We start from the raw sequence: 19,526 nt of genomic DNA on the forward strand, positions 1-19,526 counted from the left end.
TAAAGAGGAAAGGGAAAGAGGAGAAGACTGAAGAGTGAATGGGAGGGAGGTTGTTTAACGTAGGTTCAGTCCAGGGGGATGGCGGGATGAAAGGATGTGTTGGAGTGCAAGTTCCCATCTCCGCAGTTCAGAGGGACTGGTGTTGGGTGGGAGAAGCCACATGGCACATACGGTGTAGCAGGTTCCTAGGTCCCTAGAATTATGCTGGAGGGCATGCTCCGCTACTGGGTATTGGGCATCTCCTAGGCGGACAGTTCGTCTGTGTCCGTTCATGCGCTCAGCCAGTTTGGTTGTTGTCATGCCGATGTAAAAGGCTGTGCAGTGCAGGCATGTCAGTTGATAAATGACATGTGTAGTTTCACACGTAGCCCTGCCTTGAATTGTGTATGTTTTACCAGTAGCGGGGCTGGAGTAGGTGGTTGTGGGGGGATGCATGGGGCAGGTTTTGCAGCGGGGTCGGTTACAGGGGTAGGAACCACTGGGTAGAGAAGGTAGTCTGGGAATATTGTAGGGTTTAACAAGGATGTTACGGAGGTTAGGGGGGCGACGAAAGGCAACTCTGGGTGGTGTGGGGAGAATTTTGTCAAGGGATGATCTCATTTCAGGGGTTGACTTGAGAAAGTCATATCCCTGGCGGAGTAATTTGTTGATGTTTTTGAGGCCAGGATAATATTGGGTGACAAGGGGGATGCTTCTGTGTGGTCTGGGGGTAGGAACATTGTTGTTGTTGTTGTTGTTGTTGTTGCTGTTACACATTAAATACAGGCATGTGCAGGGATGCCAAATGAATTTTGCTCCAACACACCGTTGGTGCAAAATTATGAATATTCGAGAATTTTAGAACAGCCTTCGAACTTGCAAATTACAAAGTTGTATGTCATATTTCCTTAACATAATGACCACCCATTTAAAAGTGTATTGGTCCACTTTTAAAACACAGTACAGTATCGATTCTGCTTGGCATGGATCCTACAAGTTCTTGATAAGTTTCCAGAAGTATATGGCACCAGATGTCTACTCACAGGTAACTAAATTCCTGCAAATTACAGGACGGTGGTTTGTCGGCATGCAGCTGGCACCCGATATGTGTTCCAATGGGTACAGATCAGGAGCATTTGCTGTCTAAGATATCACTATGAATTCACTGTCATGCTCCTCTAACCACTACAGCATGATACTGGCCTTGTGTCACACAGAGTTATCCTGCAGGAAGATGTCATGCCATTAGAGAAGACTTCAACCATGAAGGGATTCATGTGGTCCACAATAATGTTCGTATAGTTCACTGCTGTCATGGCATCATTGAGTACTACCATAGGTACCATAGAAGCCCAATGCAATGCACCCCATAGAATAATTTTGCTCTCAACAGCCTGCATCTGTGGTGCAGTTCACATTGCAGCATTGTACTCTGTTGTCAGATCTGCCCCAGATCACTGTCTATCCTGGATTACACAATTCTGGACCTCCAATCTCTATGTTTTGTGATGAGACATGGATGTCCAGCATCATACAGCCTATGCATTATACCATCACCTTCCAACCACTTTCCATAGGTGCTCATGACAGTAGTATACAAAAAGTGGACAAGCTTTCCATTTGAGAGGTTCTCATTTCCAGCTGCAAAGCCACAACAATGTGCCCTTTGTCAAAACCACTTATATCAGTGAATTTCTGCATTTTGGCTCATATATTCACTATAAAGACTGCTCATTCATCTCTCTGCCACTTAAATTCTTTCCTTACTAGGTCATGTGCCCACAACACCACCAGGAGCTATTCAACATCATGGTGTGCAGTGATCATAATGTTTTGGCTCGTCAGTGTATATTGTAGTATGATGCATTGTGCTGAAGTGAAATCTTTAACAAATTCATCACTTTTTTGTAATGAAAATCTTTTTATGATCACTGAAGGCTCCAACATCCTTTGTGCTTAGGTGTGAATGATGAAACCTATAGTAAAAGCTAAACTTGGTGCTATCTTTACCAGTGGTGTGTTCTTATCTGAATCATTTTGTAGGTTTACAACAAATATTTAAATTCAGAAAGACATATTTGTGGCTTATCGGCCATTTGCATTTTGTTTCATGCTTATGGTGTTCCAGTTTGTATGAGAACATGGCTATGCAATATTCTCAGGAAAAATTATCTCTAATAAATAATTACTTATGCAGGGACAATACACATATCTCTTTCAAAATTTCAGCTTTTACTCTACATACTACTATGATGGAACATGGCTCTATCCAATATATGGAGTTTTGGACTGGACCCAGCGTATTTCTTTATCAGCTGTAACATTTATAGCATGCATACTGATGTCTTTTTTTGGCGAATATCTGAATTTGCAAATATGGGGTAACTATCCAGCTTGTTTGACATAACTATGCTAATAATGTCTACATTTTCTTTATATAAGTAACCTATAAACTATGTTGAGAATAACTTGCATGTTGTTTGCAGGCCATGAAATACAGAAGATGAAAGCAAAGGATTTCTCAAAACAAAAGAAACACAGATAGAGTTCCAAACACAATTTTATTATTGAAACAACTTTAAAAATGACACAAAATTGTAGCAGAAATTGACCAATTCCATTTCTGATATTTCAGATTTAATATGTGATTAGATTGTTAATTCTTAAGGTATCCTTGCTGTTATTGTTGTGGATTTTATTGGATTTAAGAAGCAACTTATGTTATGAATGTACAAATGTGGAGTGGTGGAAATAAGAGATACGACAGTTTTCTTTCATAGACTTGTTTGTATAGTGTTTTTATTCTATCCAACAAATATTGCACATACAACTGAAATAGTTAGATATTGGACACATGTCTATCAGGACATACTACTTCTCCATACAAAAAGATGGAAATATTTACAAGTCAAGTAATTTTCATTTTACATTTTCTTGTAAAGTTTTCTCAGTGAATCCTTAGGTAAATATTCAAATGCTATTTTAAGTGACACTCAACGTATTGCAAATTATTCATTTTTCATTACATACACAGAAACATTTACTTTTAACTTGCTGAAGTAAATATGTAAAAGCTGTGGTCAATGCAATATGCCTTTACATTAATATTTAAATTGTTAAATTAATTGCATTTCCTTGAGTTGTATTTTATAGACATTTTTTACCAAGTGCAACATTTCTCTCTAACACTGTCTACCTTTCAATATTACAATATTCACACTTGCTCTTTATTTTATGCAGGATATCCATAAAAGAATGTCCCAGTTATAAAATTTAATACTATAAAATGTAAGTATTGTAGATTGTTGGTCCATGGCCAGCATTGAAGAGTAGCTAAAACAGTTTAAGGCCTACATCCCTTTGTTCTTTTCTCACTTGCAGTACTACAAATGCAAAATGGTGACTTAGGAGCATGTTCCCCTTTAGAATAGGAGAAAGAGAACAAATTTCTATTTTTTTGGCAACTCTCTTCTTCATTCAACCTGTAAATGCTACAGTGAACAGGATCAGTCCTGTACATCCACTTACACTCCTTAACCCATCATGGGAAGTACGAGTGGTGTCCTGTAATGGGATCACCACCATTAGGTCTACTCAACCTTTTCCTGTCCAGTCACATTTGCTGGTAGACACATATGTGCCCGGCCATACCTTGCCATGGGTTACATCAGCCGGGGTGGCTAAGTAATGCTACTGACCATGCTGTAATCTACGTGCCACCACTGTCCAAGCCAAGCAGAGTTTTAGCTACTGGCAGTTGCTGGACTGCTGTAAGCACAGCGAGCTTCCTCAGGCCACCTCCAATGCTGCCTCCGCCTCTCGTACCACTGCTGCCAATGCTACCAGCAACACTGCTCCCGTGTCACTGCTGAGGTCGCTGCCACCACCGCCTCTTCTGCTCCCACCATCACCACCACTTCTGCGTGATGTAAGTAGCGTTGCTGCAGCATATTCTGCTAGTTGACAACTCTGGTGAACTTCTTCCAAGGGATCTTTTTGTCACCTAGAACAGAGTGAGACCTCTTTTTGTGTGCAACTATTTGGTCTCAATCCCAGTTTTGTAACCATGCCTGATTTAAAATCTTGCCAACCAGTGGAGAGGAGCAAATCAGCTCCTGATGCTGCAACTGTGGCCACAGAAGAGCTTGATTGAATTACTTTTCTGTAACAGCAGATAAGCACCCTTGCACTTGAAAAAACATTGTTATAGGAATGGCTTAATGTGATAACTTGTGAATGTCAAAAAAGAGCTGCCAAAAATGTGGCAACTCCAGGCCCTTCAAGGGCCCCTAAGGCTGAACCTGAAAAACTAATACTAGATATAGCCGTAACTTTTGTTCCTCCTATTGCTTGAAAGCCAGGCGAAAATGTATCAACATTTTTCCAAAACATCAGTGCCGTGGGCTGTACGTGTGCACACCCAGATCATTTTTTGTTAAATGTCACCAAGCTAAAGCTTCCAGGTGATGAGTGAACTCATATTGAGTCAGTAGATGTGTTTTGGGAAGCACCCACTTTTGAATTCTTGGCAAAGGCTTAGCAGAGCACTACTCTGTAATGAATGGATGGGGTTAGCTATTAACTGATCAGTTGTCCACCCTTAGGCAGAAAAGCAGGGAGGGCTTTGCAGACAGAATTAGGAGAGTATCTTTTTACACCTACACCCTAAGAAGAGACAATACACCTAACAAATTGTTAATTGAGGAAGCTGAAGCAAGAGCTATTGATGTATTCATACATGGAATCAATCCACAAATAGGGAGTGAGGTAAAGGTAGCCTCCTCCACCTCCTCGTATGAAGCAGTTAGACTTTCTCTATTACACGAGGAAGTGGGAAGATTTGTATCCACCCTCACACATACCAGTGAAGTGTGACATGTGTTCATTAATGACACAAATTACCAGAGATATGGAAAGCTCAACCATACTGTTTGGTTTTAGAGGGCAAGCTCAGAGGGAAGACCATCAAAATTCCTCTGGATATCAGAGCTCAGATTAGTGTTCTTTTTGTTTCTAATAATGACAAGCATATACTAAAACTGCCTCACTACAATATAAATGGACTTGGAGACAAGATAATTATACCTGCAGGCACCTGTACAATAGATCTGCACATTGTAGGTAAAAAGTATGTACTTTGGTATGGAAGTAGTAAGGAAACATGGATAGGACTTTGATGTTGTATTAAGAAATGATTTCCTAAAATGCTAACAGGCTGTGATAGATTATAAAACATGCACTGTTCAGTTAAGTGATTCCATACATTATTTGAGCAGTGGATGTGCATCACAATCGTGAAGAACTTGTGAAGGGGAACCCACATCGCAAGATTAAGGGGAATAGGTTTCAAATACCTGTGTGTGTTGGTAATTTGGTCAATGGGGTATAGAAACCATGTGATACAATTTTGGCCAGTGCTGAGGAGATTATAGAAACCAAAGTAGCAAAGCTAAAACAGGTTAAAAGAAAGAAAAAGAAGCAATTACCTGTGAGGAAGGTTTGCATGATAGGACCTTCATTAAGGGATCAGTTGAAGAAGTAGTTGGCATATTTTTGGGAATCAGAGCAAAGTCTTTTACACCCAGCTTTAGAGGAATAAGGGTGGTTGTTCGAGTAAAGACAGTGTTTGCCAGCTACGAGCATCATACAGCATGAAATTCCCATGGGAGATGGAACACCAATCCATGGGAGATGGAACACCAATCATGCAGGAAAGATATTGACTACCATACCACCTACAGTCTGTTGTTGGAGATACTATTCAACAGCAGCTGGCTGCGGGGTTAATTCCACTCTCTGCAAGTCCATGGTTGAGTCCCATCAACATTGGGCCTAAAAATAATCAATCAACGGGAAGAAAACCTACTGTATATGTGTCGATATGAGGGCGGTAAACCAGGTTACCACACCTGATACCTAGCCCCTGCTATGTATTGATGAGACCTTAGACAGATTAGGGAACAGCAAATACTTTACCATCCTGCATATGTGTTCTGGGTATTGCACCACAAGTTAGACAAAAAACTGCTTTTGTGGTTCCGTCTGGACTGTATGAATTCTCGACATGCCATTTGGTCTAAGAAATGCACCTGCCACTTTACAAAGATTTGCTGACTTCTTATTAAGAGTTTTAAACCTACTATGTGTCTCGTGTATCTCAATGACATTGTAATTTCTGCAAAAAACAATTAAAGAGCATGCTGAGAGATTAAAAAAATGTAATATCTTGATTTCAAAATGCAAAATTAAGTTTAAAGCTACAAAAATGTGCTTTTGCACAGTCACAGGTTCAGTACCTCAGACATGTCATTAATTCAGAAGGAGTTAAGCAAGATTCTAGGCTAACTGAGGCAGCGGATAATTTCCCAGTGTCAAAACATGTTAAAGAGTTAAAATCGTTTCTTGACTTAGCCAATTACTATTTTCGATTTGAGTAAGATTATGCTACAATAGCAAAATCACTGACAGATGTATTAAGGAAAGGTACATTGTTTGAATGGACAGAGGAGTGTGAGGGAGCAAGGAGAAAAATTAAAATCATATTGACTTGTTTGCCCCTAGTGGCGTACCCAACCTTTGAAAAACCGTTCATCCTTCCAATGGATACATCAGATTACATGGTTGAGGCCCTTTTGAGTCAGGAAATAGATGGTGAGGAAAGACTAATAGGTTGTGCATCCACGCAAACGAATTCTGCAGAAATTAACTACAACACTACCAAGAAAGAGTTGTTAGTTCTCATATTTGGCATAAATTGCTTTAAGTGATACTCATATTGATGCCCATTTACTGTGGTTACAGGCCACACCAAGCTAATGTGGATGTTGAGTTTAAAGGACCCCAGCAATCATTTGACTAGATGGACATTAAAATTATCTGAGTATGATTATACAGTCTGGCACACACTTGGCCATTTGCAAGGAAATGCTGACACGCTTAGCAGAAAAATCAGAGTTGTGCAAACAGATCATGTTCTCATAGAAGAACTGAAAGAATCCCAAGGGAGAGATGTGGAATGCCATCAGTACGCATCACTCTCTGATTCTGTTATAGACAGTGGCATACTATATCGCAAGACTTGTAACAGGACATCCTCCTCTAGTATTACTTTTCCTCAACAGTAGTTGTCAATACCAGTATTATTTTTCGAATTCTGGACAGGTCAGTATTATCTCAGTTACTTTTCTGAAAACTTTCATATAATTTTATACATAGTATGTTATATTTCAAGATAAAATTTATGGAAATGAATTACTTTATAAAATGTTTTAGTCTCGATGTTGTAATTGACCTTTTTTTTTGTTTTGGAAACATTTGAAATAACGAATTGATGGCCCACTTAAAATTTCTATTATTAATCAAGCAATCCTGTACTGGTTACTAAATTTATTTCTGGATTCATTTATAATAATTGGAATTAGTAGAAATTCATTTGTCAAGAAAAATTGTAAACCTTTTGGAATATGGTTATTTCCGCAGAGTGTAAGAGTCATAAGCATGCCTCTGATGTGATCAGACTATTTTTGTATTTTGTATGAAAAATCTAAGTTCAGCTTTGTTAATGTGTGTAGGGGTAATTTCACTATATAAAGGAAAATGCTTGCATGGATTTTATATTGGGAATAATCACTTTTATTGTACCACACAAACGCTACACATACATATGTTAACCCGGAAAATGAACACTCACTGTTTCCTCCAAAGAACCTCACTCACAAAGAGAATGTTTCAGTGTCCTGTCGACTATCGACTTGTCACTCCCGCAAGCCGCCCCCCTCCCCCCCCCCCCCCCCCCCCCCCCCTGAAGTGTGGAGCAACCGGTATTTTGGGGTACTTAAACTTCACCTCTTGGCCAGCCCAAGTGTGGATAGAGGGATAGAGCAGGTGTGGGTGCTGCTTGATGAGTCCGCTGCTGCATTAGGTCCCCTGGTTTGGAGCTCCTGTGGGCCACAGCTGTCTGGCTCTGTGGAAGGTGTGGGTTCGTTGTGAGTTGTGTCTGAAGTTGTCTGTGAGATTGCAGTTGGTGCTGTCATTGTCCAAGCGGGTTTTACCCGCTCAATTGAAACCTTGGTCGACTTTCCCTGGAGGAGGATATCCACTGTGTGTGTGCCCCGTCCTAGCACTTGGTATGGTCCAGTGTATGGTGGCTGTAAAGAATGACGTACCAGGTCTGTGTGGAGCATAATGTGGGAACAAGTATCGAGAGACTTGTGTATGAACACTGGGTGTGTGCCATGCTGAGACGTCGGGGCTGCATGTACCATTTCTGCCTGCTTCCTCATTTGTTTTTGGATAGTTGTGTCTCATCTGGGAGAGGAAATGGTGCAAAGAATTCTGCTGGAACATGTAGTGGTTCTCCATATACCAACTCTGCCGAGGAACAACTGATGTCTGTTTTTAATGCGGTCCATAACCCCAGCAAAACCAATGGCAATGCTTGAGTCCATGAGTCCTCGTGGCACATCAGGGCAGTCTTTAAAGTCCGGTGCCACCTTTCCACCAAACCGTTGCTGGCTGGGTGGTAGCTAGTTGTCACGTTTTGTTGGAAGCCACAGAGTTTCAACAGTTATTGGAACAGTGTTGACTCGAATTGGCGTCCTTGGTTGGTGGTAACGAAAAATGGGCACCCAAAATGAGCTACCCAAGTTTCCAGGACTGCCCGTGCAGTAGTCTATGCAGAAATGTCCCTGATTGGTGCAGCCTCTGCCCACCGTGTGCAACGATCCACTGCCATAAACAATTACCTGTAACCTTCCGAAGGGGGGTGGGGTCCAACCAAGTCAATGTGTACATGCCCAAAACGTGCTGTTGGGGTTGGGAATTGTCCTACTGGAGTGTGAACATGGCGTCCCACTTTGCCACGTTGACACTGATAACAGCTGTGGGTCCACTCCCATTTATCTTTCTTGATTGAAGGCCACACAAAACAGTCCGTCACTAACTTCACTGAGGCATTGGTTCCTGGGTGTGCCAGGTTGTGAATGCTGTCAAATACCTTTCGTCGGAACTGGGGAGTGATGTATGGGCATGGTCTAACCATGGAGGTGTCGCACCATACCTTAAATGGGCTGTAGGGGGCGTCCACAAGTTGTAAACGTAGGCCAGGGGATGAGCCCACCAACAAGGACTGCAGCTGCGCATCTGAAGCCTGTGCCCTTGCCAATTCAGAATAATCCAACATTGGACTTATCCCATTAATGCACGAGAAATAGTCTGCCACAATGTTGTCAGCACCATGGATGTGACACACATCTGTCGAAAACTGGCATATAAACTCTATATTGAGGGCCTGGCGGGGGGAAAATGACTCGCTGATTTTGTAGAAAGATGCCACGAGAGGTTTATGGTCAGTGTATATGGTGAATTGTCTGCCCTCAATGAAAGGGCGGAAGTGCCTGACACTTTCATACATTACGAGGAGTTCCCTGTCGTATGCACTCCAATGAGTGTGACCCATTTGTAGTTTTTGTGAGAAAAAACTTGGTGGCTGCCAATGACCCTTCACTCTCTGGTGCAGTGCTGCACCAATTGCAACTTGGCTTGCATCCACTACTAGGGCTATCTGAGCTCCTGGTGCAGGGTGTGCAAGCCCCACTGCATTGTGTAGGCTGTTTTGCTGTGCCTTGAAAGCAGAGTCCATCTCGGGTGTCCATGGGAGTGGGCGCTTGCCAATTTTGTTGTGTCTGGCCAAGGAATTGTTCAGTGGCGTCTGGGTTGCTGCTGCTCTGGGGTGGTGGCGACGATAGAAATTTATCATTCCTAGGAATCATCGGAGATTGTGGTAGTTTTGAGGCCATGGTAGGGTATGCAACAACTTCAGCTTCTCTGGCAGTGGGAAAATGCCTTGAGCTGACACTTTATAAACCGGGAAGGTCATCACGGGTTCCCCAAACAAGCACTTGTCCTTGTTAAGTGTTATTCCATGAGCACTAAGCCTGCTTTGCACCTCGTTTACGTGTTTCTGATGGTCAGAAATATTCCCCAAAAACACCAGAATATTGTCTAAATAGGCGAAACAATATGGTAGCCCTCTTAGCATGCTGTCCAGAAACCGTTGCCATTATTGGGCAGCATTTTTCAGCCCGAATGGCATCACCAAAAATTCAAACAGCCCGAATGGGGTTGTCACTGCAGTCTTTGGTAGGTCCTGCTCTGCCATTAGGATCTGATTATAAGCCTTATAGCAATCTAAAACACTGAATATGGTTGCCCCAGCCAGTGAATGGATGAAATCCTGTATATGTGGCACAGGGTATCCATCCGGGACAGTTAAGGCATTCAAAGCTTGATAATCACTGCACGAGTGCCATGACCCATTCTTTTTATGGGCAAGGTGCAGAGGAGAGGACCATGGACTGTTGGATGGCTGTATAGTTCCTTCTTGTAGCATCTCGTTGAAAATGGTCTTGGTTTCCCACAAGCGATCAGGTGCAAGCCTGCAAATATGTGAGGAGACTGGTGGGCCTGGAGCTGTGTGGATGTGGTGCACCATCTCATGCTTCGCCCTGTTCTTTTTTGTTTCATGTTGTGGCTTGGGTGTCGCCTTTGCAGTTGAAACCACAGGAGCCTGTTGTTGTGGCATCAACTGTTTTGATGTCATTTGAGCCATCTGCAGGTCAGATTACTTCGTCGCTATGGTGTCCTCCCTTGTGGGTGTGCTGAGGTTATCTACCCTTAGACATGCATGAGAGGTTGGACATCCTTGTATTCCCGGGATAACCCATCCATTGGCGGAATGGATGAGTTGTGACTTGCGTAAATCCATGGACAATGCATGTTTTGCCAGGAAATCAGCACCTAGATATCGGCCATAACGAAGGTCCAATTGCATCTTTCTGGTACCCCAATGTCCACTGCCAGTGTTTTCTGTCCATATGTGTGCATGACTGAATCGTTGACTGCTTTCAAAGTGGTCTCTTCAGCACGTTTGTCTGAAGGGAAGAAATTTACAGGCAGAGTGCTGACATCTGAGCCAGTATCAACCAAAAACATTCATCCTGTAGAGCAATCAGGAATGAATAGTCTTTGTGAACTGCATACCTTACAGCTGTTAATGAAGTCGATCCGCATAATGTAGGCTTGTGCTGAAACGGGGGTGTTCTCCTCCCATGTGTCTGTGAGTTTAGGTGCAGTTTCTTGTTGTCATGGTCAGCTACGCCTAAAGCAGGCCATGGGATGTGTTTGGGTGTGAGCACAGTGCCTTATACTTCGTAGCTTGCGCGCCAAAACGCTGGTGAAACCAGCAATAACTGGTGCCGTTGCTTGCGTGACGCGGTGGGCGTGTCGACTGGCGATGACGCATGTGTGTGTCAGCTGCTGCAACGTCGCGTGGCTCTAGTCACTGCAGCTGGGTGGTCAGCTGATCGATGGCAGCTCGGAGAGATCAGAAATCTTCCGTCGCATCCGGCGCTCGTCATGCGGTCATGGCAGCACAAGCTGGAGGTGCCGCGTCAATTGGCTCTGGTCATGCTTGGCTGGTGTCATTGGCCGAGGTGGTTGTGGCGGCGGCCACTGTGGCGTGCGAGTCGAGCAGGGAGTGCACTCTATCAGCCACTTGCAGCAACTTGTAAGCAATTAAGGTTAAGCACACCTGTGGAGGTAACTGCTGTTGCCAGATGTGCAGAAGTAATGTGTCTGAGAACATGGAAGGGTCCATCATAGCACGTAAATGCCGATAATAGTCTGAAGGCAACCTGTCACCAGGTTTCTCGTGGTACAGCAGCAGTGTTGTCCACTGGTCCACAGGTTTTGTGCAACGCAAAATTAACGCCGCCTTGAGGGTGGCGTAGGCTTGTTGTGGTGGGGGTTGCATAATTATATTCAATTCCACTGATGACACACGTTGGTCCAGGTTGCTTATCACTATCGTGAACTGTTCAAGATCTTCGACTATTTGTTGCTGCACGAAAATGTTCTCCATAATAGCGAACCAAATTTCCGGACATTCGGGAACGAAAGGGGGGGGGGGGGGGGGGGGGCCGAATTTGTAACCACGACGCGGGTGGGCCACGAGAGCTGGCTAATGGGAACTTTGAAACTTGTGGGAGTGGCACCAATGCAGGTGATGAAAATGCGAGCACATTTGGTCTGATATCGGCGTGTCCTGCGGGCTGGTTGTGTGAGGCAATATCATGTGGCGGCGGAGCAGGAACTGCGAATACGCGTGGCGGGGTTGGAAATGTAACGTCGTGGACGAAGTCGGTATGAGATGTAGGAATCCATGGCACTGTGAACTGAGGGATTTGCTGCATCATGTCAAGCTCCTTCTTGATACTCTGAATGACACCGTTGATGTTGCAGAAGAGGTTCTGTGCAGACGACATGTCGATACGAGACAGCGCGGAAAATATCTAAAGAAACTTGTCTGTCACACCCCTTAGTTATGGGGTCACCACTTATGTAACGGTAATTTCACTATATAAAGGAAAACTCTTGCGTGGATTTTATACTGGGAATAATCACTTTTGTTGTACCGCACAAACGCAATACATACAAATGTTAATGCGCCGCACAAACGCAATACATACAAATGTTAATGCGGGAAACAAACACTCACTGTTTCCTCCAAAGAACCTCACTCGAAAAGAGAATGTTTCAGTGTCCTGTCGACTATCGACTTGTCATTCCCACATGTGAAAAATCAGAAGACTGTATGGTATACTAAAATATGAGAAAATAGATTTATATAAAAACAAAAATTCTGCAGCAATAATCTTGAAATTTATTTAGATCAGTCCAACCATGAGGACATGAAATCTAACAATTTCAGCTTCAAGAATCAGACCCCTAGATTAGAAAAACTGGAGCCAACTCTACATGACAAACTCAGTAAACTAGAAAGTTTTTTGTAATCTTCAATTCTCTCAAATCTTCATAAAAGATGAATGTGGACAACAGATGGACAATGGGAAGGAGGAGGAAGATTACAGACTCAATTGTGTAATAGATTAGTAATATGTAAAGAATTGCAACTAATAATGGTACAATGTCATGACAGTTTACAGGCCTGACATAATGGGTGACAGGCCACAAATGCAAGAATAGCCTCAAATTACTGGTGGAGAGGTTAACAAACTGATGTTTGGAAGTATATAGAAAACTGTCTGCCTCATGCATGAAGTCCACTAAGGACTAAAGTTCCTTTATAAACATTACCAGAAGCATCAAAATGATTTAAAATTGTGGCCCTGCATATCTGTGGCCAATTTTGACAAAGCACCAAGAATAGTAAATATATGTTGTCAGTTACTGATCACTGTTCAAGGTACTTGATTTTGATAACACTTGCAGATATGACTGCTAAAACTGTTGCTTGCACTTTTGTCAGTCACTTTGTATTGCCATTTGGAAGTCCCCAAGCAATATTCACCACTCAAGGCTCAAATTTCATGTCAGCATTGTTGCACAAGTTTTCAAAACACTATGAATCAAAAAATTATGAACTATGCCCTTTTACCACAAAGCCAACAGGTACCCGGAGCTTGTGCACATAACTATTGCACAAATGTTATCATATTATTCATCGAAAACACACTTAGATTGTGACAGACATGTAGGAGTCATTGGGTCTGCATACAACAGTCATGTCCACAAGGCAACAGGATATTCCCCACATTAAGCCGTTCAGGGAGACCCTTGAATTCACCTTCTGAAATCAACAAATTGCACCATGGCATCAATATAGGCAACACAAAAAGTCTAACCCACTGCCTCAAAGCCATTTTGAAACAGGATAAACATAGTAATTCCAAAGCCACACAAAAGCAATAGGAAGACAGCAACAAAGGCACTACACTTCCTTAGTACAAGCCCAGCGATAACAGTATTGCTCTGAAATCCTCTGGTAAAGAAAAGGCGAACCAAGAAGTTCACTCCTCCTTATGACTGGGAGAATGAAGACAACTGCCAAGGAGATGCATTGCTGCCCTGTGTACACAGTAAGAATTTGCTTGTGTTGTTCATGTTTACGATCATATGTGTTCGCATTTGTGTTGTGTTGTATACAGCGTATTCAAAAGAAAGTATGAAATACGTTGTGAAGCTGTAGTACTTACCCAAAAAGAAAAATAAGTCCAATAAACATGGACCAGGAAATGCATACTTTCTGAGACAAACAATTATTTATAGGAAGGGCTTTGCAATGCTTGGTTGCAAATATTAGCACAGTCATTGCATTGGTACTCCATCAGATGTATTGGCAGGGTATTATGATGTCTGACTCACAGTACTCTACCTACCATTAGATGCCGTGCAGTCAGTTGTGTGACTGGAGTCATATTGTAGGCTATATTAGTAGACCATGCCATTGCAGCAACAAAGAAAAATGTGGTTCATGTATGATGGCGCACCAGCACACTTTCATCACAATGTGCACTAACATCTGACTCAGACATTTCAGGTCTACTGGGTTTGCTTGAGGGCCATACACTTTGATCTGCCCATTCATCAGACCTCCTTCCCTAGCCATTTGATTATGGGTACACTTGAAGGTTGGTCTATGCCGTGGCAATCAACGATGTGCGAATGCTACAGGGTCATGTCTTCCATGTGCACCAGCCGGTATGACAACAACTGGATGTACTTCAAAGGGTGTGTCATTCCCTATACCAGAGGGCAGAAGAGTGCACTGTCAAAAATGGATGCAACATTGAACACCTCCTGTGAACACATGTTTATAGCAGAAAATATGCATTTCTCGACCAACATTTACTGGCCTTATCTCAGAAAGTATGTGTTTCACGATCCACATTTAATGGACTTATTCTTCTTGTTTCAATGAGTACCATCACCTCTCAAAGTATTCAACACTTTTTTTGAACACCAGTGTAAGTCATAGTTTTCTGCGAATTAGCACCCAGAGAAGAGAGAAATAATTTTGTAATTAACAATAGATACATGTTAAATAGAAGTCATAATAACTATTTTTATAGTCATGAAATAATCATGCAAATCACAGAAAAATATGAAAGTACAACTGAGCTTTTGAAACAGTAATCTCTAAGTTGAACAGACTTGTATTTGTCAACCAATTGTTCCTGGTCATGGAAGGGGATACTTCATGTAGAAAATAATAGAAAATAATAACAATAACAAGGTCATTGCTTTCATAAGTCATGTAAGATGGCCTCTGTGAGGCATATAGGAAGTATTTAGTTCACACAATATTATTTCCACTACAAACGGGTGTGACATGTTGTAAAAGGTCTCTCAAATGCTTACAAAGAACCATCTCAGGAGTTGTCGCATCTGAACATTAAATGCATTCAAAGACTACAAATTACACTCTGTTAAATGGTTTATCAGAAAGTACTTCTAGTGCTACACCTTGAACACTTTTGCAGAATAACTGCCGAATTTTGTCAAGGTGGCCTTCCTACAGGAGGACCCGACATGCAACTTACTTATTTGACATAGTGCTACATTTGAGTCTGAAGTTCATTCTCAGTTAACTACTGTGTAACAATACGTTGAAGCTACCTGAGCACAGAAATCACACCATTTTACTGTAATCACGCTTATGAGTGCTAGCAACAAATAACCTCAACAAATACTTCATTGTATCATGATATTATGAATAAGCCAAGAGCTACACACTTAAATGAAATGTTGGTACATCATTACCTCAGTATTTCATACTTTGTTTGAGTACTTTATTTACACCACAGTTCTGTCTGATAGTCAACTACAAATGTTTTCAGTAAGTGATTTATATCGCACCAAGCAAGCTTGTAATGATACTTCTGTATGATATAATACAGCCAAGCTCAACAGTTATATCTGCTGATTACACAATTATTCAGATTACTTGATACAGTATTGAAATAATTGATAAGAACTACATAAGTTCTTCATCACGTTAATGCTGTTATCACCCATGTATGGTACCAACTTACAAAAAACAAATAGAACAATGAGAAGTCTGTCAATGTAAGTTTACTAATGCCAGCCAGGAGACAGCAGAACTAGGAATATGTCACTACAAGTCATCAAACTGTAGCGTCGCATACAGATTAATCATTAAATGCTTTTTGCACCTTCTCCCTAAGAATTATGGGAGAAAATACGAGTTAAGAAGTTCCGTCGCCACTATGCATGATGCTGCGAACAGTTCCAGATTGTAAAAGCACACGACTTCATGACATCAAAACAGCAAAATGGCTGCTGTGTGATATCACAGAGCCTTTAGCCTCAAGCTCCACCTCTTGCTTCACATGTCAGCAACCTGCCTGTACAAGGATACATGCACATGTGTCAAGCTAACTTTTCAAACATCAGAATATGAATTCTTCTCAACAAGTCTGTAGGTTGTATTATTGTAATTTAATAATGAAATTTTAAAACATGAGACTGAAAATTAAACCCACTTGTTGTGTGAATAGTTACACATTTGCCTAATGGCTTAATAAAACCAGTTTTGGAAGGTACAGCTCTTACCCAGATAATTTGCTGGATCCTTGCATAGCAAGCAGGTATTTGAGTCCCTCTCGGAGGAAAAAGTAGGCATACTGAAGACCTGTCATGCAACATAACTGTGTTGTATGACTGGAAACTCTGGATATTAATGCTAAGTACCTTGCATAAATGGAATTATTCCAGCCCTGTTCAGGTACTGATTGCCGGCAGATTTGGCTGTCCTATCTGTCGCTGTAGCCGAGGTGAATAGCTCAGTATGCATTTTCATGAAAGTTATCACAGCAAGAGAGAGAAAATACAATGCGCTACAGTATAGTCAGATTTTTCCATGAGATCAATGTCTAACACAGACTTTAGTCCAAGCATAGATTTCTAATGGTAATGCAAAATCGTGAAATCTTACTTTGCACCACAATGTGAAGGATACTTACTATTGACAATATGCAGTAATGTTTCACCCAGGCAGGACAAAGATTGTCATTTGTTAATAGCTGTATTTGAAATGGGAGAGCCTGAACCTCTAAAGGAACCATGCATGACCAATTATTAAAACATAATTTTTTACTTGCATTTCATTTCCCTTGAGGAACTTATGTAAAAGTAATTACACATGCTTTGCATGCAGAATTAAAAAGAAAACTGCATATACCATAGATCAATACTTAACTTGCTACTGCATAAATAAGTAATAGACAACTGAATGTAGTTTGCTTGTGTGATATTTGCTGCTAGCTGCCTGCACTCCAGAAGTGTCACTCAAGTCACAGGAAAGACACCCAACCTGCTGAGTCTCGGATAGCACTGCTGATAATTACTGAGCAGCAGACCAACTGCACACAGTGTAGCCTCATTGCAGTCCTCAACAGTGTACATGATTCTCTTGAAAACTTTTGAATAAAAATGACATTGCGTGTCTCTAAATTAGGAAATCACAATAACATCATTGTACGTAACTATTTACACACATACAAACAATGCATTTGATATGAACAACCAATTTAGCTTGAATTAATTTCATTTCATCTGTCAGGTGCTACACACAATGTTCTGAAACAAATACCTTACACTATAAGCAATTTATTTACAATATACTGCACTGACAAGCAAACTACATGCATCAAGGTAAGTTTATCGCTGGAGAATCTGCAGCATGGAGGTAAAAAAAGAGGAGAGGTGGCATTACATCACAAACTTGAAGCAAATGTCCGCTATCTTAACTAGCCATTTAAAGGAGACGTTCCTAGACTCCCAAAACACCAAACCCCTAGTCTGGTTCAGGTTCATTGATGAATTGATGAGAGCTTAATGATATGGAGTCAGGGCCAAGACACCCTGTCTTCATTCCTTCACAAACTCAACACCTTTTCTCACATTCATTTCACATGGTCCTCCTCAACCTAGTGTGACACTTCCTAGATGTTGACCTCCTCCTCTCTGATTACTCCACCCGTGCCTCTGTCAACATTAAACCCACCAACAGTACCTGCTTTTTCACAGCTGCTATCCTTTTCACACCAAAAAATATCTCCCATATAGCTTGGCTACCCAGGTATGGCATATTTGCAATGACAAAAACTCCCTTGCTCAGGATACTGAGGGCCTCACCAAGGCCTTCACAGGCAGGCACTATCCCTCAGAACTAGCCTGCAAACAGATCTCTTGTGCCATTTCCCATCACAACCCCAATCCTCCCAACATCCCCAAAAAACAGTCACAAAGGAGGTCCTGTTCATCACCCAGTACCACTCTGGACTGGAGCAACCGAACCACATCCTTTGCAAGGGCTTTGATTACCTATCATCATGCCCTGAAATGAGGGACATCTTACCCAAGACACTTCCCACCCCTCCTAAATAGGTGTTTCGTCACCCACCCAACCTCCACAATATCCTAGTCCATCCCTATGTTGCTCCCAGTACCAGTCCCTTGCCAGAATGATCATATACCTGTGGAAGATCCAGGTGCAAAACCTGCCCAATCAAACCACACAGTACATTCTATTCCTGTCCTGTCACAGGTTTATCCTATCCTATCAGGGGTCTGGCCACCTTGAAAGAAGGCATGTTGTTTATCAGCTTTGTTCAGATCATCCCACAGATTTTTATGTTGGTACAACTACCAACCAGCTGTTCACCAGGATGAATGAACTCCACCAAAATGCACCCAAACAAAGTAGACCAACCTGTGGCACAACATGCAGCTGAAAACAACACACTTGATTTCAATGGCTGTTTCTCCACCTGAGCCATCTGGATCCTTCCCTCCACCACTAGCTTTTCTGAACTGCGCAGATGGGAGTTATCCTCACAATACATTCTCCGCTAATTACCCTGTCCTCAACCTGTGGTAACATACTGTCCCCACACCGTCCACCTGACAGTTTCACTCCCTATGTCCTATCACCTCCTCCCCATTCTTGTCTCCTAACCTGTTTATCTGCAGCCCTTTGCCAATGCATCCACCTATTTTTCCCTGTTCCTCTCAGTTTTTTTTTCCTTTTTTCCCCACATCCCTCTCCCACAACCTCCTGATGCTGCACCTGCTGCAATTTAGTCCCTGTGCGCTCCACCACACTGTATTCATCTCTCTCCCCACCAGTACACTACTATCCCTTCCCCTTCCCCTTCCCCTTCCCCTTCCCCTTCCCCTTCCCCTTCCCCTTCCCCTTCCCCTTCCCCTTCCCCTTCCCCTTCCCCTTCCCTTTCCCTACCCACTCCACATTGCTGCTTGCATCCCATGTGATGTTGCATTCTGGCCCGAGATGCTGGAGTTGACAGTTATGTGTGCATGAGGTGTATGTGTGTGTGTGTGTGTGTGTGTTTGTGTGTGTGTGTGTGTGTGTGTGTCTTTACTGATGGAGGCTGTGGCCAAAAGCTACATGTGAGTGTCATTTAATCGTGCCTTTGTACAACTTGAATGAGAGAGGAGAAAGACTAACTGAGTTCCGCAATAAACTTCAGCTAGTAATGGTGAACATTCTGTTCAAAAATCACAAGAGGAGGAGGCATCCTTTGAAAAGGCCAGGGTCTATGGCAAGATTTCAGTTGGATTTCATCTTGGTCAGGAACAGATTCTGAAATCAGGTATTGGATTGTAAAGCATACACAGGAGCAGATATAGACTCAGATCACAAC

General features: G+C 42.2%; 1 protein-coding gene across 3 annotated transcripts in view; it reads left to right on the top strand.

Annotated features, from left to right (window-relative positions):
* The window catches only part of LOC126457159 (androgen-dependent TFPI-regulating protein-like), a 257,589-nt gene that overhangs the window by 41,904 nt on the left and 196,159 nt on the right, over positions 1-19,526 (top strand). For 2 of the 3 annotated variants that reach the window (XM_050093238.1, XM_050093236.1), the window contains 2 exons: positions 2,209-2,360; positions 2,466-2,738. In XM_050093238.1, coding sequence (XP_049949195.1) covers positions 2,209-2,360; positions 2,466-2,524 — 211 coding nt within the window. In that variant the 3' untranslated portion in view covers positions 2,525-2,738. Of the gene's footprint in view, positions 1-2,208; positions 2,361-2,465; positions 2,739-19,526 lie in introns of those variants that run through there. The other variant, XM_050093237.1, reaches the window with a different exon arrangement.

The sequence above is a fragment of the Schistocerca serialis genome, chromosome 2 (assembly GCF_023864345.2).
Source record: "Schistocerca serialis cubense isolate TAMUIC-IGC-003099 chromosome 2, iqSchSeri2.2, whole genome shotgun sequence".
Classification (NCBI taxonomy): domain Eukaryota; kingdom Metazoa; phylum Arthropoda; class Insecta; order Orthoptera; family Acrididae; genus Schistocerca; species Schistocerca serialis.